The 22,931-nt window shown below is 41.4% G+C and overlaps 1 protein-coding gene across 6 annotated transcripts in view; it reads right to left on the bottom strand.

Annotated features, from left to right (window-relative positions):
* The window catches only part of CLCN3 (Cl-/H+ antiporter 3), a 90,990-nt gene that overhangs the window by 32,778 nt on the left and 35,281 nt on the right, over positions 1 to 22,931 (bottom strand). The window contains exon 1 of one of the 6 annotated variants that reach the window (XM_055428007.2): positions 17,874 to 18,084. The exons of 4 other annotated variants lie outside the window; for them this stretch is intronic. In XM_055428007.2, the coding sequence (XP_055283982.1) occupies positions 17,874 to 17,952 (79 nt within the window). In that variant the 5' untranslated portion in view covers positions 17,953 to 18,084. Of the gene's footprint in view, positions 1 to 17,873; positions 18,085 to 22,931 lie in introns of those variants that run through there. One more of the 6 variants, XM_055428010.2, reaches the window with a different exon arrangement.

Genomic DNA, 22,931 nt, shown 5'->3' with positions numbered 1-22,931 from the left:
GGAGAGTGAAAAGGTTGGCTTGAAGCTCAACATTCAGAAGACAAAGATCATGGCATCTGGTCCCATCACTTCATGGGAAATAGATGGAAAAACAGTGGAAACAGTGTCAGACTTTATTTTTTTGGGCTCCAAAATCACTGCAGATGCTGATTGCAGCCATGAAATTAAAAGACGCTTGCTCCTTGGAAGGAAAGTTATGACCAACCTTGATAGTATTTTAAAAAGCAGAGACATTACTTTGCCAACCAAGGTCCGTCTAGTCAAGGCAATGGTTTTTCCCGTGGTCATGTATGGATGTGAAAGTTGGACTGTGAAGAAAGCTGATCGCCGAAGAATTGATGCTTTTGAACTGTGGTGTTGGAGAAGACTCTTGAGAGTCCCTTATACTGCAAGGAGATCCAACCAGTCCATTCTAGAGGAGATCAATCCTGGATGTTCATTGGAGGGACTGATGCTAAAGCTGAAGCTGCAATACTTTGGACACCTCATGCGACGAGTTGACTCACTGGAAAAGACTCTGATGCTGGGAAAGGTTGGGGGCGGGAGGAGAAGGGGACGACCGAGAATGAGATGGCTGGATGGCATCACCGACTCTGGACAAGAGTTTGAGTGAACTCCGGGAGTTGGTGATGGACAGGGAGGCCTGGCGTGCTGTGATTCATGGGGTCACGGAGAGTCGGACACGACTGAGCGACTGAACTGAACTGAACTGAATACTGAATATTGGGCTTCCCTGGTGGCTCAGCAGTAAATAATCTGTTTAGAGACGCGGATTTGATCTGTAGGTTGGGAAGATCCCTGAAAGAGGAAAAGGTAACCCACTCCAGTAATCTTGCCTGGAGAATTTCATGGACAGAGGAGCCTGGCAGGGCTCCAGATGGGGTTGCAAAAGAGTCAGACACAACTGAGCAACGAAACAACAATACTGAATATTCTACAATGAACTTAAGGTTTCTTTACTTCTACCAGGTAGAACAGAGTTCCCTCTTTCCTCTCCACTTACAACATTTGAATGCTTGGCCTGGAGAGGTGTAAGATTCTAACAGGACAGAAAGCAGTTTACTGACTTCAGTGTTTTGGCAGAAGCACTCCAGGATAAATAATTTATCACTCTGGCTAAGGGTTTAAAGGCCCAGCCCCTCAATGGCCCACGCCCGCTCACGCAGAACACAGGCCCTGAGCCCTCCACTGCGGCCTCCATATGCTCCAGGTCTTTCTCCCCCATCCTAATTTTATGCAGTGATGTCTACTTTGTCGGAACTAACTGAAAGGCCATAAATTTTCTTAAGAAAAAGCGACTGCAGAGTAAAAACAATGACAGCATTTATAATACCTTGACAAATTTCAGCATCTCTAGCTCCACCTTCTATATGATAATATTAAAAATGTCGTTTTGAAGATGTTTTTGGGGGGAAGCATCAAAGCGTTTATGATACCACTCAGGAAGACGTCTGGGGTAGTCTGCCCCCAAAGCATTAACAAAACGAACTGAAACTGAGGGAAATTCTACAAGGGGCTTGCGATCTTCAAAAATGTCAGTCACGAAAGACTAGCTGCACTAGATAAAAGGAGACCACAGAGAAGCGCAGCCGAACTCAATCCGTGCCTGGGATGGGCAGTGCAGGACTGGGACAAGCATAGGGCGACACTCAGCAAACTGGAGAACCGTCTGAATAAAAACGGAATAATAGTATCGATGCCAATTTTCTGATTTTCAAAACTCTACTGAAGCTATGGACAAGCTATATATCCTTTCATAAGGAAACACACACTGAAGTATTTAGGGGTTACAGTGCATCACATCTGCATGTGCGCATGCTCGGTCGAGTCCAACATTTTGTGACCCCAAAGATAGCCTTCCAGGCTCCTCTGTCCATCGGATTCTCCAGGCAAGAACACTGGAGTGGGTTGCCATCCCCTCCACCAGGGGATCTTCCTGACCCAGGCATCAAATCCACGTCTCCTACGCTGCAGGTGGATTCTTTACCACGGAGCCACCTGGGAAGCTCGGACACATCTGCATCTTACCCTTATAGGGTTCAGGAAGGAAGAACATGGTGCATCCCATATGTACAATTAACAGTGCATGCAAAGTGTGACAGGGAACAGCACACACAACAGAGAGAAAAAGGCAGGCTGGAAACGTGACGTAAGATGTTAACACTCAGGAATCTAGGGGAAGGGCTTATGAGATTCTTCGCACTATTGTTCAACATCTCTAAGTCTGAAATTAAACTAAAAAGAATGTTTAAGTTTACTGTGAAAAATTTTGCAAACTTCAAACTTTGCCCCTATTTGCTCTTATCTGGGTAGAGATGGAGACACGCATTACTGATTTTAATTATTTCTATTCTACACAAAAAATCAAAAGCAAAATTTCTGTACCACCTAACATGTATCCATATAGTAAGTCAGTAGCCGCAGGCTACGAATTCCCAGCAGCATGAAGATACTAAGCAAACATAGCATGTATCCCCAGCAGGCTTCTGAACTAGGGAGGAGAGAGCAGAGACCAGTGTTCTTATTTTCGGGGACAGCACAGGCCTAGTTCCCCACACATTCACAGAAGCCGTGTGTCCTGCCTCAGTGACTTCCCAGTCACTAGTCTGTAGAAACTACCCTGACATCGAACATACAGAACTGCACAGTAATTAAAAATTCCTGAAAATCAGAAATAAAGCATTCGAGCTTTTCACACCAGGGGACCCCATGCACCAACATTTCATGTTTGGGGCATCCCCTGACACTTCTGGGGCTGCCACGGCATGTGTCAGGTAGGAATTCGCCTGTCAGTTTGTGTGCCTGGCCGACTATTGGGAGGTCAGGCTGTCCCCTCAGGCCTATTTGCTTCCACCGGACACAGTATACAGGAGAGGTCCTGACGGGTCTTCTTGCTTTAGGGGAGCCCACATGTTTATCTGCTTAGATTCACTGTTTCCCCTCTAATTATTCCTAAAAGAAGTCTGAGTCCTTCTGTGACTCTTGACATCAAACTGGTTTTCGAATTAACCAAGATCGATTTTGTATGAAAATGAAAGCTTTTTGCTAGTTGACTAGAGTATTTCTTCGGCTCTGATAAACATGATGAAAAGGCATCTCCAGAGAAAGGCAGACAGTCCAATCTGGCTTTAACCTCTCTCCTTTCATTCTGTTTCTTACTGAGTTGTAACTGACAACTGAAAAAAAATCTGTCATATTGAATGCAAAATCAATTAACGTAGTTTTAAAATTTAAAGTCTGCTTTAGGATTGCTAGATCAAGAATAACCTGGATATTTAAAAAAAGGGGGGTGAGGGTTCAAACTTTTACTTCAGTATGTGTGTGACATCATTTCACACATTTTCTTTTAGTTTGTTCTTCCAAAAATGGAAATCTGAGTAGTTCAAAGAAGAATAGGGAAGACTGGGTCCTACTCTAAACTGGGTAGGGAACATTCGTTTCTCACAGGATCACAGAAATGCCTATGCATCATTGCATGTTGACAGTAATTTCAAAGACGATTTCCGAACAGTAACAATGGTTTTCAAATATTCCTAATTATTATTTCTTTGTGTACAGTTCACTGCAACCTAGATTTCACTTAAAGTTTACCTTACAGATGATAAAATGAGACAAACACAAATCACTTACATTTCTGTTAATAACATTCTGTAAGCAGGAGTGCAGGTCAACCAGCATCATCGCCCCACTCCATTTCACGCGTGATACGGCACACACCTCAGCGGCCCAGCCACAACAAGTGAAAGCGCTCCCACAGGCAAAGTGCATCTCCTTTTCTGTCCTAACATAGTATTTCAAGGACTGGAGATTAGGAAATGATAACAGGGCTTTCCAAATCCAGGGGAGAGGCCGCACTCCCTCATAAGCCCTCTCCTTGCCCTCCTTAACAAGTCCTCTTAGAGCGGGGGAAATACCCAGTGGCACCATTTCCTTGGGCGCCTCTCCAAGCGCATGCCGGCTCCCTGCTGCAGACGGCAGCACAGACACACAGAACAGCGTTTGGAGACAATCACAGTTCTCTGTCCACCAGCATCTGCTCATCGCTGTGCGCATGCGCCCCCCCCCCCACCGCCGCCACTCAGGAAACACCCCCCACAGGGAAAGTCAGAGAACAAGATTTGGCACTACAGCTTCTGCGTTTCAAACTCAGGCTTTTGAAACCGAAAAGAACAGGCAAAATCTTAAAAGGCAATACATGGTGAGTTGTAAGCAATGGGATTCTGGGCTTCAAAATGTTTTAAGTAAAACGGAGTTTCTGCAATAAGCCTTGGACTGAAAAGAGAACAGATGAAGTAGCAAGTCTCTATAGTTAGGTAAGGTTTGCGGGGGAAGCAAGGAGAGGGAATTGAGCAAACAAGAGCACTAAAACAGTTAAACTGGCAACTGGCTTCAGCTTTCCACATTTTCTACAAGACAAAAAGGTAAAATCAAACTAGCCACATGTGTTTATAAGCTTTCCATTACTTAGCATGTTTTCACAACTCAAGAAACTTTGTAAAAACCATTTCAGGTCATTAAATGCATCGGCACATCATTTTCAACGGACTTCAGACGGCTATATTTAATTGCTATGATGCACTATCATTTAGGTTAGTTTGCATCACAAACAGCATATATAATGGACATATGTACACCTACTTAGTCATCCTCTTTCCCAACTAATTTTTAAAATGTTAACCTTTTTCTTGTTCTTAACCTTCTTTCCCAACCCTATGTCCAGATATTCAACATTAACAACCAGATGTACCTCCAAACTGAAAATAACTACATTACCCAGTACTGTCCTCAGGTTAGGATCTGTGTGATGGAGTCTCATTGTCTCTGCCCACCTCGAAACCCTTCCCCCTTCTTTCTGAAAAAGAACCCATTATTTTTAGGAAACTTCTATTCCTCAGGGCATGTAGACTTGGTGGGAGAGTCAGTCAAAGAATCTTCACCCCCCAGCTCGCCATTCTCTTTAGAATCGACCTCCTGAAGAAATAAACCCTAGCCATCATTGTCAACAAGAGTCCAAAATGCAGTACTTGAATGCAATCTCAAAAACAAGAGTGATCTGTTTGTTTCCACGGCAAATCATTCAACATAACAGATATCCAAGTCTATGCCCCAACAAGTAATGCTGAAGAAGCTGAAGCTGAATGGTTCTATGAATACCTACAAGACCTTCTAGAATTAACAAAAAAGATGTCCTTTTCATTATAGGGGACTGGAACGCAAAAGTAGGAAGTCAAGAAACACCTGGATTAACAGGCCAATTTGGCCTTGGAATACGGAATGAAGCACGGCAAAGGCTAATAGAATTCTGCTAACAGAACGCACTGGTCATAAAAAACATGTTCTTTCAACAACACAAGAGAAGACTCTACACATGGACATCGTCAGATGGTCAACACTGAAATCAGACTGATTATATTCTTAGCAGCCAAAGATGGAGAAGCTCTATACAGTCAATAAAAACAAGACAGGGAGCTAACTGTAGCTCAGATCATGAACTCCTTATTGCCAAATTCAGACTTAAACGGAAGAAAGTAGGGAAAACCACTAGACCGTTCAGGTGTGACCTAAATCAAATCCTTTAAGATTATACAGTGGAAGTGACAAATAGATTCAAGGGATTAGATCTGATAGACAGAGTGCCTGATGAACTATGGACAGAGGTTCATGACTTTATACAGGAGACCAGGATCAAGACCATCCCCAAGAGAAAGAAATGCAAAAAAGCAAAATGGCTGTCTGAGGAGGCCTTACAAATAGCTGTGAAAAGAAGAGAAGGGAAAAGCAAAGGAGAAAAGGAAAGATATAAGCCTCTGAATGCAGAGTTCCAAAGAACAGCAGGGAGAGATGAGAAAGCCTTCCTCAGCGATCAGTGCAAAGAAATAGAGGAAAACAATAGAATGGGAAAGACTAGAGATCTCTTCAAGAAAATCAGAGATACCAAAGGAACATTTCATGCAAAGATGGGCACAATAAAGGACAGAAATGGTATGGACCTAACAGAAACAGAAGATATTAAGAGGAGGTGGCAAGAATACATAGAAAAACTATACAAAAAAGATCTTCATGACCCAGATAATCACGATGGTGTTATCACTCACCTAGAGCCAGACTTCCTGGAATGTGAAGTCAAGTGGGCCTTAGGAAGCATCACTATGAACAAAGCTAGTGGAGGTGATGGAATTCCCGTTGAGCCATTTCAAATCTTAAAAGATGATGCTGTGAAAGTGCTGCACTCAACATGCCAGCAAATTTGGAAAACTCAGCAGTGGCCACAGGACTGGAAAAGGTCAGTCTTCATTCCAATCTCAAAGAAAGGCAATGCCAAAGAATGCTCAAAGTACCACACAATTGCACTCATCTCACACACTAGCAAAGTAATGCTCAAAATTCAAGCCAGGCTTCAACAGTACGTGAACCATGAACTTTCAGATGTTCAAGCTGATTTTAGAAAAGGCAGAGGAACCAGAGATCAAATTGCCAACATCCCTTGGATTATGGAAAAAGCAAGAGAGTTCCAGAAAAACATCTATTTCTGCTTTATTGATTATACCAAAGCCTTTGACTATGTGGATCACCACAAACTGTGGAAAATTCTGAAAGAGATGGGACTACCAGACCACCTGACCTGCCTCTTGAGAAATCGGTATGCAGGTCAGGAAGCAACAGTTAGAACTGGACACGGAACAACAGACTGGTTCCAAATGGGAAAAGGAGTACGTCAAGGTTGCATATTGTCACCCTGCTTATTTAACTTATATGCAGAGTACATAATGAGAAATGCTGGGCTGGAGGAAGCACAAACTGGAATCAAGATTGCCGGAAGAAACTCAGATATGAAGATGACACCACCCTTATGGCAGAAAGTGAAGAGGAACTGAAGAGCCTCTTGATGAAAGTGAAAGAGGAGAGTGAAAAAGTTGTCTTAAAAGCTCAACATTCAGAAAACTAAGATCATGACATCCGGTCCCATCACTTCATGGGAAACAGATGGGGAAACAGTGGAAACAGTGTCAGACTTTATTTTTTGCAGCTCCAGAATCATTGCAGATGGTGACTGCAGCCATGAAATTAAAAGACACTTGCTCCTTGGAAGAAAAGTTATGACCAATCTAGACAGCATATTAAAAAGCAGAAACGTTACTTTGCCAACAGAGGTCCATCTAGTCAAGGCTATGGTTTTTCCAGTAGTCATGTATGGATGTGAGAGTTGGACTAAAAAGAAAGCTGGGTGCCAAAGAATTGATGCTTTTGAACTGTGGTGTTGGAGAAGACTCTTGAGAGTCCCATGGACTGCAAGGAGATCCAACCAGTCCATCCTAAAGGAAATCAGTCCTGAATATTCATTGGAAGGCCTGATGGTGAAGCTGAAACTCTAATACTTTGGCCACCTGATGCATAGAACTGACTCACTGGAAAAGACCCTGATGCTGGGAAAGACTGAAGGCAGGAGAAGGGGACAAGATAGGATGAGATGGTTCGATAGCATCACTGACACAATGGACATGAGTTTGAGTAAACTCTGGTAGTTGGTGATGGACAGGGAGGCCTGGCGCGTTGCGGTCCATGGGGTCGCAAAGAGTCGGACACGACTGAGTGGCTGAACTGACTGACTGACACTGATATACAGACAGAAGAGTCTATTCATTTTGACACCTGAACTTCAAAAGGACAACAGGACACAGGACAGTCCCAGATCTCAGAGTGTATAAGAAAGCAAGATCTGAAAGCAGTAGCTCCCAGGTTTAACACAGAAGCTTTCCTGGGGGTCTGATGCCAGATGCCATGACCTCCCTTCTACTGCCCGTGGCTGGAAAACAAGGCAACTAGAGAAAAGATCACTTTCTCTGCAGCATGGCCCAGTAGAGAAATCCCATGACCTTGGGCTTCCCTGGTGGCTCAGAGGTTAAAGTGTCTGCCTCCAATGCGGGAGACCCGGGTTCGATCCCTGGGTCGGGAAGATCCCCTGGAGAAGGAACGGGTAACCCACTCCAGTATTCTTGCCTGGAAAATCCCATGGATGGAGAAGCCTGGTAGGCTACAGTCCACGGGGTCGCAAAGAGTCGGACACGACTGAGCGATGGAACGAACGGAATGCACTCTGAGGTCAGAAAGACCTAGATTCAAATCGCAGGGCTGCCACATAAGCCAGCAGGAACTACCTACTCATCTCTCAGGTACCTAGGCGATTTCACCTACCCATAGGCTGTGGTTATGTGAACTGCAGATAAACCGTGTAAAATACCTACTATTATATACTATATCTGACAAACAGTAGGAAATCAATAAACACAAGTTCCTGTTTCTGCTCAAATATTAAATATTTTGGAACTTAAATAGGCTTATTATATTACTCAGATGGTATTAATATTAATCAAAAGACTGACAATATGACAAAGGCAAGAAAAAACCTGTATTACAAATATGAGCAATGATTTCTTCTTAGAACTGTATACTGAGCAAAATCCTATAGATCTTTAACATAACTTAATTCATTATGCCTGGTATGGCCACAAAAACAAATTTCTAAAATGCATAGTAAATGACCAACCTTTCCATAAAATGAACATCTTATAATTTAAATATCACCAGCAATATTTCATAGTTCAAGTAACAGCAAGTACAGTGATTACTTGTTAGTGATTGTAATTAGTTACCACCCAATGAGTGAGCTTTCTTGCAAAAATAACTTTATGAGAGGACTTTTGTCTTCTTTTCTCCCCAGACACAATACTTTATAAAATTCATGCATTCCAATGTAAACACATTTTTTATTAATATCTTTAACCTAAACAAAGAGTTTTTAAGTTATCTGCAGGAAAATCCAATTTTATATTTATGTTACTTATGTTGTTTTGTTTTTTGTACTGAAATGCAGTTGATTTACAATGCCGTGTTAGTTTCAGGTGCACAGCAAAGTGATGCAGTTACACTGCGTATCTACTCTTCTTCAGAGTCTTTTCCTGCACAGCTTATTACAAAATACAGTTCCCTGTGCTATACAGTAGTCCTTGTTGGTTATCTATTATATATATATATATATATATATATATACACACAGTAGTGTGTGTGTATTAATCCCAAATTCCTAATTTATCGTTCTCCACCCCTCTCCCCTTTGGTAATCATAATTTTTTTTCTGTGTCTCTGGGTCTATTTCTGCTCAGTATATAAGTTCATTTGTATGATTTTGTGTGTGTGTGTGCTCAGTTGCTCAGTCATGGCTGACTCTTTGTGATCCCAGGGTCTGTAGCCCACCAAACTGCTCTGTCTGTGGGATTCTTCAGGCAATAATACTGGACTGGGTTGCAATTTCTTTCTCCAGGGGATCTTCAAGAACCAGGGATTGAACCCATGTCTCCTGCTTTGGCAGGCGGATTCTTTACCAGAGTCACCAGGGAAGCCCCATTTTATTTTCTTTTAGTCTCCACATAAGTGATACCATTTATTTGTCTCTGTCCAACATGCTTCACTATGATGATCTCTATGTCCATCCATGTTGCTGAAAATGATACTATTTCACTTTTATGGCTAAGTAATATTCCATTGTATATATGTACATCGTCTTTCTCCATTCACCTGTTTATGGACACTGAGGTTACTACCGTATCATGTCTACTGTAAATAGTGCTGTTATGAACCTTGAGGTGCATGGATCTTTTCGAATAATGGTTTTTTCCAGAAATACGCCCAAGAATGGGACTGTAAAAATTTTCTAAGCAACTTCCATACTAGTCTCCAGAGTGGTTGTGTCAATTTATATTCCCATCGACACTATAGGTTTCCCTTTTCTCTATACCCTCTCCAGCATTTACTGTTTGTAGACTTTTTGATGATGACCATTCTGACTGGTCTGAGGTGATAGCTCATTGTAGTTTTGATTTGCATTTCTCTATTAATTAGTGATGTTGAGCATATTTTCATGTGCTTTTTGGCTATTTGTATGTCTTCTTTGGAGAAATGTCAAATTTTTTATCAGGTTGTTTTTTTTTGATATTGAAGTTGCATGAGCTGTGTATTTGAGATTAATCCCTTGTCAGTCCTGTCATTTGCAACTGTTTTCTCCCATTTCATAAGCTGTCTTTACATTTTGTTTACAGTTTCCTTTACTGTGCAAAAAGCTTTTAAGTTTAATTAGCCTCCATTTGTTTATTTTCATTTCCATCACTCTAGGAGGTAGATTCAAAAGGACAGTGCTGTGACTGTTGTCAGAGTGTCTGTCTACATTTTCCTCTAGAAGTTTATAGGCACTGTGAGTTTACTTTTGTGTTTGGTGTTACAGAATGTTCTAATATCATTATTTTACATGCGACTGTCCAGTTTACCCAGCAGCAGTTATTGAAGAGACTGTCTTTCTCTTTTGTATATTCTTGCCTCCTCTGTCAAAGATAAATGCCCATATGTGAGTGGGTTTATCTCTGGGCTTTCTTTCCTGTTTCACTTCTGATCTATATTTCTGTTCTTGTGTCATGATTATTGTAGCTTTGTAATATGCTCTGAAGTCAGGGAGCCTCATTCCGCCAGTTCCATTTTTCTTTCTCAAGATTGCTTTGGCTATTTGGCGTTGGGGGGGGGGGGCGGATCTTTCCATACAAATTGTAAAATGTTTTGTTCTAGGTCTAAGAAAAATGCCACTGCTAATTTGATAGGAATTGCACTGAATCTGTACATTGCCTTGGGTAATATGCACATGATAAGCAAAAGAAAAGACGTTCACAAATTGGAAAAGACCGAAGGCACAAGGAGAAGGGGGTGGCAGAGGATAAGATGGTTAGATAGCATCACTGACTCAATGGACATGAATCTGGGAGAAAGTGGAGGACAGAGGAGCATGGCGTGCTGCAGGCCATGGGGGTGCCAGGAGTAGGACATGACTTAGCCAATGAACAACAACAAAAATCACTAATTATTAGAGGAAAGCAAACTGAAACTTCAGTGAGGATCACTTTACACTGGTTAGGATGGCCATCATCAAAACCTATGTCATTCTGACAGTCCTGATTCTTCCAAGCCAAGAACACAGTATACCTTTCCATTTCTTTGTGTCCTCTTCAATGTCCTTCATCAGAGTCATAGTTTTTGGAATACAGGTTTTTTGTGTACTCATGTACGTTTATTATTTTTAATGTAATAGTAAATGAGACTTTTCTTAATTTCTCTTTCTGATCTTTCACTGTTAGTGTAGAGAAATGCAACAGATTTCTGCATATTAATTTCACATCCTGCAACTTTACCAAGTTCATTAATGAGCTCTAGTAGTTTCCTGGTTATATTATTATTTAAATAAATATTGTCACCAAGGGGAAAAGAACAGTCTTCAACAAATGATGCTGCGACCAGCAGGCTACCTACATGTAAAAGAATGAAGTTGGATTCTACCTACCTCATACCATACATGAAACTTAACTCAAAAAGGATCACAGGCCCAAATGTAAGGGCTACAATTATTAAACTCTTAGAAAAAAGAGAGAAGAGTAAGTTCTTGTGACCTTGGATGTGGTAATAGTTTTGCAAATAAAATTCCAACGCACAGGTGGAAAAGAAAAAACATAACTGAGACTATAACAGAAATAAGATAGTCTTTCCAGCCTAGAAGCCATTAAGACTGCTGATGGTGCCTTCTCCGAAACACTTAGGCACGTGCACTGAGCTCAGACAATTAACAGGACTGACCCTTCGTGTCACCAGCCCTCTCTGCCTTTGGCTCCAGACCACAAAGTGGCTGCGACAGTTGACAGTTGTCGTGGGCCCTGCTTTGGTCCTGCCACTCAAATCCCCGTGCTTCAGCAGAGGTCAACGACAATAACACATCCCATTCTCATCCTCAGGCTGCTCCAGACTTATCTGAGGCGCAGGAAGCCAAGCCAGCTGACCCTCCACAGGGACTTACTCATAACCCGGTTATCACACTATTTTTCTTGCTCACAGCTAGAAACATTTCTGACATAGTGTACAGATACGTACCCTAAGTAAAAACAAAGTTTACCATATTTACTAGTTGGCATATACTCTGATACTTTTACTATTTTCTTCCTTCTTTTTTTTTTAAATACTGATCACAACCCAACATGCTGAAACCTGTAATTTGACAAAAAATGAACAATAGAAATACAGACATTATTACCTGGTTTCCCACCAATAGAAACCTTTATATTCCCACCCACTAGTCCTCAATATGTATTTGCTGAACTGAGCTAAAAACGGTACATAATTGTTACATCTTAAACTGAACTAATTAACTAGTAAATTTCACCATCATACACCTTCAGCAAAAGGAATATCCAAATAACATGCATATCGCTCAGTCCTGTCTAACTCTTTAGTGACCCCAGGGACTGTAGCCGCCAGGTTCCTCTGTCCCTTGAGGATTCTCCAGGCAAGAATACTGGAGTGGGTAGCCATTCACTTCTCCAGGGGATCTTCCTGACCCAGAGAGCAAACCTGGGTCTCCCGCATTGCAGGCAGATTCTTTACTGTCTGAGCCACCAAGGAAGCCCATCCAAATAATAGTCCTGAATGCTAAAGCAGGTATATGCTTGTTTACTAAGCCTAGTACTTATTATCTCAAAGATGGGAGAGCAGTGACCCTTGCCATTTAACCTCATAGGCAGATTGCTATCCATCACACACACACATAAAACATATGCGTTTTTACTATAAATTATGAAAGAAGGAAGACAGAAATCTAACATTCTGCATGTTTCCTACACCCATATCATGTATCCATTAAACGAGAGCAGGAAGTCTAGTGCCCAGTACATTTTCTTTCCTCCCTCTGTGACATTACTGATAAGAAATGGTCAGTTTGGTGCGGGAGGGGAAAGTGAATGCTCTAAGTTGATAGTGGAGGTTCCAGAATGTTAACAGACTTCCAAATGAAAGATTAAAGATGCAATGGCAAGCACAATGCTAGTGCTTAATAGGTGGTCAATTAAACAGCCGCTGGATAAATACGATAACATATTTATTTGCTCCTTACATTTGTTCTGCCATCCAGTCATATTTAGCGGCCATCTATGTGAACTGAAAAACCTGGAAATTAAAACCAAATGCCAAAGAAGCTGATAGAAGATACACAACCAGTCAGTAGCGATGCTAAATTACTCAATTCATTGTTTCCCTCTCAGTTCTACTGATACCTCAAAATAAAAAGCCACGTTCTTGAAGGTAGGGATGATGAAGTGAGGATTGAGACATCTGTATGACTGGAAACAAGTCCCGTGTTCATTTATTCGCTCTGCGTGTAAGATATCTGCATAGCATGTGAATAATAAAATCCACGAAATTTGCTCTCTCCAATGCGACAAGCTGACTCACTGGAAAAGACTCTGATGCTGGGAGGGATTGGGGGCAGGAGGAGAAGGGGACAACAGAGAATGAGATGGCTGGATAGCATCACTGACTCGATGGACATGTGTTTGAGTGAACTCTGGGAGTTGGTGATGGACAGGGAGGCCTGGCGTGCTGTGATTCATGGGGTCGCAGAGTCGGACACGACTGAGCGATTGAACTGAACTGAATGGCAAAGAATAAACTGACAAACTAAAGAGAATCTCCATTCTTGATCTGATTAAGGTTTTAAAGGACTACCAAAAAACAATAAATTAAACATGTTTATTAAAAAACAGACACAAAACTTTAAAATACAATTTAAGCCACCAGTCTCCTGTGGCCTCATGTCAGCACAAAACAGTAACCTCAATGCTGGTCAAACAGCCAAAACCATAAACCTAATGTATGGGGCCAGAGACTTGCTCACATTTTGATACCTGGAAATACAAAGCATTTTTAACTTACAACAAGTCACGAGATGGAATAAAATTAATCATACCAAGTGTCAGTTAGTTTTAGAGAACACAGCCAGACATAGTAATATGAAATACATTTATTGACGATTTTAAATTCATATACTGTGTGCAGAATAAACTGCAAGGCAGGCTTTGTTTCACATATTATTATAACAGAAACACTTTTTGACATCAGGAAAAGAATCTCTGGGCTTTCCCAGGTGGCGCAGTGGTAGAGAATATGCCTTTCAATGCAGGAGATGCAAAAGATGCAGGGCCAATCCCTGGGTCAGGAAGATTCCCGAAGTAGGAAATGGCAACCCACTCCAGTCTTCTTGCCTGGAGAATCCCATAGACAGAGGAGCCTGGTGGGCACAGTCCACGGGGTCACAAAGAGTCAGCAACTGAGTGAGTGAGCACAAACACGCACAAGAAATCTCTATTTGCTCCTGTAATTTACACTCCAATGAACCAATCCGCAAGAAGAGATTTAATTTTCTAGTTGCCTAGAAGATTAAAGGCAATAGACATACAATAAGGATTTGAACTCTAAAATCATATTTACAAAAGAACCTACAGAACACCCCTATGGCAATAAGAATATCATCCAGAACATAAATATTCAAATAATGAGCAAAGAATGCTAACTACTGATACTTTCAGGAGGGAGTAAAAATGGACAAATTCATCTGTTACAAAAGGAAGAAAAAAAGCTTTACTTAAATTTGTCTCTGAGCTAACAGATGTCAAGAAACAACTTCTGTTAGAAACTAAAAAAAAACCAACTTGGGAATCCCCCTGGTCCAGTGGTTAGGACTCAGCACTTTCACTGCTGTGGGGTCTTCAATCCTCGGTCAGGAAACTAAGATCCCACATGCTGCAAGATACACCCCCCCCCCCAAAATAAAACCCCTCGAACTTAGAAAGGAAAGGCATACCTCTTACGGTTTAAAACTGGTTCATCTGGTATTCAAGGTCCTGTGGGATCCAGCATTCAGCCACCTTCCTATAGGCTCCTATCACTGACCCCATGACACAGCAACACTAACCAGCACGCAGCCCCACTGGGTCACTTACTAGCCTATCCTGCCCACCAGGAACACACATCAAATCCCCTGTGGACGTGCCAACCTTGATCACACTCGTCAGAAGGAGACTCGTCTCCCCCTCACCACCATGCAGCGACAGACTCACAGAACATGCAGTCTGCATCACTCTTGAGAGACGTATTAACTCCCCGGGGTTCTGTGTTTTTTTAAACCTGGGAAGCCTTCCTACGTCCCTACCAGGCTGCACGTTTCAAGTTACTGCAGGGACACAATGCAAAGCAGTGTTTCTATGACCAGAGTATGAATCTCATCATCTGCTTCAAACCCTGACTCTTCTTGCACATTTCTGTACCTCAGTTTCATCAACAGGAAAATGAGGATTATAACAGTTCCTACTCCACAGTCTGTGAAGATTAAAATGGTTTGTTACGCATCAAGGAACTGATAAAGGTAAAGCACTTAAGTCACTTCAGTCGTGTCTGACTCTCTGCGACCCCATGGACTGTAGTCCACCATGCTCCTCTGTCCATGGGATTCTCCATGCAAGAATACTGGACTGGAGTGGGATGCCATTTCCTCCTCCAGGGTATCTTTCTGGCACAGGGGCTGAACCTGCATCTCTTATGTCTCCTGCACTGCAGGCAGGTTCCTTACCACTCGCGCCACAATAGTGTGTACTCTCAGTTACTATGTGTATCACTAATACCACCACCACCAGTTCCCCAGCGCCCGAGAGTGCCTGACAAAGAGCTCAACAAAAACTCTGAATGAAACAGTATTCAAATAATGCTAAAAATCCCAAAGATCAAATGCACTATAAGGGCCTGTTAGAATAAAAAAGGATTCTACCTCCAAACTACCTAAACTTCAGGAAGGAAGTCAGAGTATAAAACTAGCAATCCAAATCCAAAACAATTAAAGGTTTGTTTTTTCCCCCTGATAAAGATGGAAGAAACATTTTATGGAAGAACTTAATAGTGTCTGTATAGGAAGGAAATATATCCCAAAAGATAACTATTTCTAAAATGTCATCTTAATTTCTAATACATCAAAAATAGAATGACTTATTCTATTTTTTATCTACATACATTTCTAGTCTCTATATCATTCACTTAAGTTGTAACCTTCATCATTTACCATCTCACCTTGACAAGGAACATTAATTTACTCCACACAGGTAATTCCTAATTCCAGCACTCAGTAATTCAGTAAACAGTCACATCTGCTTTGACATCCTTCACAATTTTATACTTTGGTTATCTGCCTCTTCACTCTTTCCCAGCCCCAAGAGATCTTTCCGGACATTGCCATTTTGTCCTCCTAGGGTAGCTGACTCTTTTCTTGATTTATGTTTCTCCACTTCCAGTTCCTTTGTTTGACCCATGGTCAGAAAAGGTCATCAATTACGGAAAACCTCTTATCCATAGATACTAGGATACTACAAAACAGTCAAGTAAACCTAATAACCAACTGATGTGTACTACCATGACACAATGCTACTTCAAAAACACTGGCTTAGGTTAGCTGGGTAAGGTCTCGTCAAGGGATAAAGAACCCATCTGCGATGCCAAGAGTGGAAGAGACTCAGACTTCAGGCAAGATTTCTAAAGGACTATTTGTGAAAACATAATAGAAACAAAAAACTTGTATTTTAGTAATAACCATGTCAGGCATGCCTACTTGCACATAAGCTTTGGCTGACTTCTTATTACTTGCATACCTTACACAGAGGTGAGGTCCATACCTAAGCTGTGGTAAAGACTATCAAGCCTATCACGGGGAGTTTAAATTTCCCAACCGCACGTCTCCTGGTTTATTATAAATTATAAATCAACAAATGTATGTTGAAACAGCTCAAAGAAAACACAGTTTAATTGCTGATTAGCAAATACTGTGACAGTTGAGCAGTCACATTTATTCACATCCCTTCCTGTTTAAAGAAATTTCTACCAGAAAAGGGATGATAAGAGCACAGGAAAAAGGAGAGCAGGAGGAACATGTTAGAACTGGAAAAACAAATGATCCCAACAATTCTGGGTGCAAAGACCATGAGAAAATTTAATTTTATTTATGCTTTTAGGTATTTCCCCAAGTGTTCTAAAATAATTTATATATATAAATATGTAGATGCACACATATACATATGCGTATTTTCCTAAAAAGGTAACTAAGAGAAAACCACAATATATGTAACATGATCCTCATTTTCTCAAGCATGCTTTTATTAACAGAATACCACAGGATGTTACAACTGTTCAGAGCCTAAAATATTGTCTAGAAGACACAATTCAATAAATATTTGTTAAACATATTACCTTTTTTTAATCCTAATGGAACTTAATACCAAAAGAAGGTGTTATCAGAATAAAAACTATATTTTAAATAAAAGAGGCTAAATACGCTCAGGAAAATCATGACTTCCGTACTTTAAAAAATGAGTTTATAATATGAAGTTTATAAATTCAAACTAATACGGCTCAGGAAGTCATCTAGCTCAGAGATCTTTCTTGAGGTTCAATTTTTTTCCTTAAACTGCCTGTCTATTTATAGAACAATCAGTTTAAGAAAAATGAAAAATGGGCAGTTTAATTAACATGCAATCTGTTCTGGCAGTGCCTGCCCGAAGATTTACATGAATGCTGTGCGCTTTTCTGGTTTTTACAAACTACTATTATTTTTTCTGATGTGTGAAAATGATTCCATATGTCGGTATCATTCCATTAATTTTTATCAGATACCTATGGAAGACAATGTAGTCACTCAGCTGAAAGCACACTAAATAAAAAATACTGACATGAAAACGTGTTCCTCTTTAAGCAGGTAGAGCTTCTCCTAGGAACTGCCTTCGGGGTGCAGAGCTCCCCGGTAAGCGACAGCAGCTGACACCCAGTGGCACCTGAATTAAGGAGAAGCACCGCCGCCCGCGCCCCTCGACAGGACCTGTGCGCGCAGCGACGGCGGCCGCGCTGCGCACGGAGGGAACCGCCGCCAGGACCTCCAGCGGCCTCACCGCGGCCGGGACCAGCCCCACAGTCCGCGTTACCTCGCTTGTGCAGCTCCCGCAGGGGGATGCAGTCTCCGCCCCCGTCGTAGGGCAGGTAGGGGTCGGAGGCGGCGTCCATGGCCGAGGTCCGCAAGAAGCGGCCGAGGGAAAGCTCGCGAGCTCACCGCCCGCGCGCGCCCCGGAATCCCGCCGCAGCAGGTTGGGGAGTCGCCATGCCCGACCTGTCGGCGCGCGCAGCCTCGCGGGCTGACGTCACCCAGGCGCCACGGTTGCCAGGGCGACGGGCTCGCCTCCCCATCAATCAGGCCCCGCTACGCATGATGGTGACTAAGCCCAGGGGTGACAGACCAAACAGCCTTCACAGCAAGGGGGCAACTACAGCAAGGTGACAGAAACCTACTTCTCGATTTCTGAATACAGAGCTGTGCAAAGAAATTATGCGTGTACACAAGGAATGAACCTTTTCATTCCCAATGTAGGTAAGTGGGAATGACACGCTAAAAAGGCCACCTGACTTTACCGTATTCACAAATTTATATGTAACCACGTCACGTGAATCATAAAGATAAAGAAACAGAAGATACTAAAGTCTTAAAGACACTCGATTTTAAAGTCTAACGTATCTAAAATGTACTAATGCAGACTTCTACTGTGGCTTCAAAAATTCAGTAACTGGACCATTACTAATCCTCTTCAGCAGTCTCCTTCCTTCAGGAACCAGACAGTTAAGAAAGACATCGAGGTTCAAGAAAGAAACTTAACGTATCTAAAATGTACTAATGCAGACTTCTACTGTGGCTTCAAAAATTCAGTAACTGGACCATTACTAGTCCTCTTCAGCAGTCTCCTTCCTTCAGGAACCAGACAGTTAAGAAAGACATCGAGGTTCAAGAAAGAAACTTAACATCCTAGGTAACTTTGCTAGTTGTCAAACTGCAAAAAAAGACTTACTAGCTGGGAGATTTTCCTCTCTCCTGACTTCTACTTTTCCTACCTCACAAAGATTTTTGTTGTGCTTTAAAAAGGTTGGGGGCTTTAATGAAATATGCCTCAATGTGTACTCTAATGGTCTCTTTGCTAGACATTTTATGAAATTTAGAAATAAGGGAACTCAGGCTATAGAACGTTTCAAAATGTATCATTTTTATTTTCAAAAAGTCTTTTTCAATGCCATGTACACCAGGGGCGGATTCATGTCAATGTATGGCAAAACCAACCAATATAATATTGTAAAATAATTAGCCTCCAATTAAAAAAAAAGTATCATTTTTATTTTTCGCTGTATGCTGCTGCTACTACTGCTAAGTCGCTTCAGTCGTGTCCAATTCTGTGCGACCCCATAGACAGCAGCCCACCAGGCTCCTCCGTCCCTGGGATTCTCCAGGCAAGAACACTAGAGTGGGCTGCCATTTCCTTCTCCAATGCGTGAAAGTGAAGTTGCTCAGTCATGTCCGACTCTTAGCAACCCCATGGACTGCAGCCTACCAGGCTGCTCTGTCCATGGGATCAAGTTGTAAATCAGGACGAAACGGATTAAGAGAGTGCCCCCAAATACCAGGAAAACTTGCAGAGAGCTTTTCATCTTATAAAAAGGCAGGAAAGAATGTAAGTAGTATAAAACTAAATTACCTATAAATGCCATACAGAATGCATTTTTTTAAAAAGTCTTAAGAGTATAACTTAACATATCAAAGTATGTTTCGTTTCAAACTGTCATTCCAAAAGAAAAAAAAGCTGATGTTCATTTAAGCTGAGTTCAAATTTTTACAGCTGCCTCTCAGGTGATTCCTCCCCAGACTACAAGATTCTTTTCCTGAAATAGCTGTAATGGGGCAATGCCACTAAACAAAAATTCATTAGAAGCTGTTCCGCAGGACTTGGGGGTTTTGTAAAATGTGTTTTTGTAAGCACTGAATGTGCCAACCCTAAGGTCTACTCCAATACAATGATTTTATGAGAACTGCAGGCAAGAGAAGGAAAGAGAAAACTCAGATGGCAGTAAAGAGAAGACAGGTGTTCAACCTGTCTAGTTGTTGCTCATTCGTGTCTGGCTCTTTGCAACCCCGTGCGCTGCAGCACACCAGCCTTCCCTGTCCTTCACTGTCTCCCAGAGCTTGTGCAAACTCGTGTCCATCCAATCAGTGATGCCATCCAACCACCTCATCCTCTGTCGTCCCCTTCTCCTCCTGCCTTCAATCCTTCCCAGCATCAGGGTCTCCTCCAATAAGCTGGTTTTTCGCATTAGGTAGCCAAAGTATTGGAGCTTCAGTTTCAGCATCGGTCCTTCCAATGAATATTCAGGGTTGATTTCCTTTAGAATTGACTGGTTTGATCTCCTTTCTGTCCAGGGGACTCTCAAGAGTCTTCTCCAGGACCAAAGTTAGAAAGCATCAATTCTTTGGTGCTCAGCCTTTTTTACTGTCCAGCTCTCACATCCATACATGACTACTGGAAAAACCATTTGTCTAGTACATCTTAGTTATTATTAATGATTTGGGAACTTTTTAAAAGTTAGATTAAATCAGATTTATTATAAAAAGTTTGAACCTCAGAAAGACATAACTTCTTACAGAACCCCACTTGGGATTTGTGAATAAAAGGGTTCTGGGAAAGGAATATAAACAAGTTACTACCACAGGAATGTTCTATCTAATTCTCTCTGGTTCTGGTATTAGCATTTATGATATGACCATAGGCAGCTTGTTCTTTCTGTTTTCTTCATATTTTCTTGGAAATGATTTTTTTTTTCTTTTTTCCACACGGAGAAAGGCATGAGAGCCTAGCCCACCCACCGCCCTACTCCCCCTCCACGATCCTGCCCTGTCCCAGCCCCCAACCTCTGAAATGATTTTTTTAAACAAGGAAATCTAACTTTTAAACAAAGAGCCAACTTTGCTAAATTAACCAAGAGTAAATTTGGTCCTTTTTGGTACTTTGCTATGTCAAGTTCTACTATTATAAGACTTTTAAAAATGCATTATATACGGCATTTAGAAATAATTTTGTTTCATACTACTTATATTCTTCCTTGTCTTTTTACAAGATGAAAAGCTATCTACAAGTTTTCCTGGTATTTGGAGGCACTCTCTTAACCTGTCTGTCCTGATTTACAACTTGGTCACACAAGAAAACTAAAAATGACAGCTAGCCAGCACTAACTAAAGGGGAAAGAATACTTTCCCTATAAAATACACTGACAGCGTTGCATAGGGTAAACATTTTTGTAGCCTGAGTAAAATGAATATTTTTAAAGAACACTGTATTTCTGTATGTAGGTATATATATATTATATACAGTGTATCTGTATAGAGTTAAGTTTAGAATGAGATGCACTAGACTTAATTGTTATCACTCAGGATAGAATGAGATGGAAGTGAGAAGGCTGACGGTACATTCAGTTTTTACTGTATATAGCTCTACATTGTTGAAAATTTTTAAAACAAATACATTAGTCATTAATTTTGAAATAAATCTTTCTAAATAATCTGAAAATTTAAAGAATTTCAGAAGTAAACAAATTTCTTATGCTTATGGGGTCCATGGCTGCCACACTCTCTTCCAGTAAAAGCATTATTTAGGCTCAGGTGGTTTCTAATTATACTTTAGAAAAAAGGACAAGGTAAACTGGAAGGTGTGGCCAAAGAGGACTTTGACACAGATTAGGTATTATCAGACTAAGAACCTGAATTACAGTTAAGAGAAGACATATTCAAGAATTCCAAGGCACTGGGGTGGGGTGGGGGGATGCCTAGATCACCTACAAATTGGCACTTGCCATTTGCCTCTACATGAGATCAAATTCTGAGCCGCTGCAGCTGCTGACCTTCAACACCCCCTAAAAAGAGTTCAGGGTGGAGAGCAGGAACGGAGCACTCTGTGCTCTGGGAAAACTGGCAGGACAGGTCTTCAAAGAGTTAGGTATTTTCAGAAGCCGATGTTATGAGCCCATTTCTTGCATCTCTTCTTATCTAGAAAAGCACTGAAATCCTCCATGGTGACCTCTGCTCCTCATGACTAGCCATGAGCCCGCCGATAACCCTCACCCAGCCCCCACCCTCACCGCCACAATCACATACTGACCCCCCCATTTCCCACCTCTTGGGAGCAGTTTCTCAGAGCTATCTGAGGTGCTGTCTCCCTGACTATGGTCATCATTTTGCCCCAAATAAAGTTTAACCCACAATTCTCACACTGTGCATTTTAAGTCAACACTCAGGATAAAACCTTTGAAGAACCAAAACCAAGAACTGGCAGCACGTAAAAGGACTTAAAACTTCAAAGGGGGACGGTGTCTCTACTTCCAAATGCGCCCTGATTCCACCCTCAAACTGATGTGGGAGTCTGGAGGTGTGTGAATCAGGGAGGCAGGTATATACAGGATAGTGTATAACCCACACTATCACTACACGTATACACATATTATAACTACACATATATAGCTATAACTACACATATATATCTTTAAGCCCCTCCTAACCCACAGGACCCAAAAAACTCTACATTAGAAGTACTTTAAAAAATAGAAGTATTGTTTGCCTTTAGATCTAACTACCAATTTACCAGAAACAAAAAAAAAAACAAAGAAACATGTTAAGTGAGAGCTCAGGAACACAATCCGGAAAATCCAAAATGGGAAACAAATGACCAGATTTCTTCAACAAATGAATGAAAAAACAAAAACAAACCAGGGGTGGGGGGGATGGACCTGCAGAAATTTTTTTTTAAAAGATTTAAAGGCTTTATCAACCAGTTTCAATGTAACAATTGGGAAACAATTGGGAAAGTGTGAAATAGACAAGATCCCTGATTATAAGGGATTATTTATTTTCTAGATGTAGCCGTCTTAAAGGAATCCTCTTTCAGACACACATAATGCAGTATCCACACTGGGCACATATACACTGCCGCCACCGTGAGAGGAGCGGTGGGTGACGAAGACCGCAGCGCAGACGCCGGCTCCACCACTAACCAATGACAGGACTATGTCGTCAGGACAGCATAGAGAAGACATCAGAATTAGTAAGAGTTAAAGTGGATAAACATTTAAAGATCACTATTCACAATATACCAGCAGTTAGCATGTTAAATTTTAAAATA

This window comes from Moschus berezovskii, chromosome 7, assembly GCF_049115385.1.
Source record: "Moschus berezovskii isolate FMDL1 chromosome 7, NW_MosBer_1.0, whole genome shotgun sequence".
In the NCBI taxonomy this organism is placed as follows: Eukaryota; Metazoa; Chordata; class Mammalia; order Artiodactyla; family Moschidae; genus Moschus; species Moschus berezovskii.
Note: the sequence above shows the minus strand (reverse complement) of the source record. Positions and strands in the feature narration are given on the sequence as shown.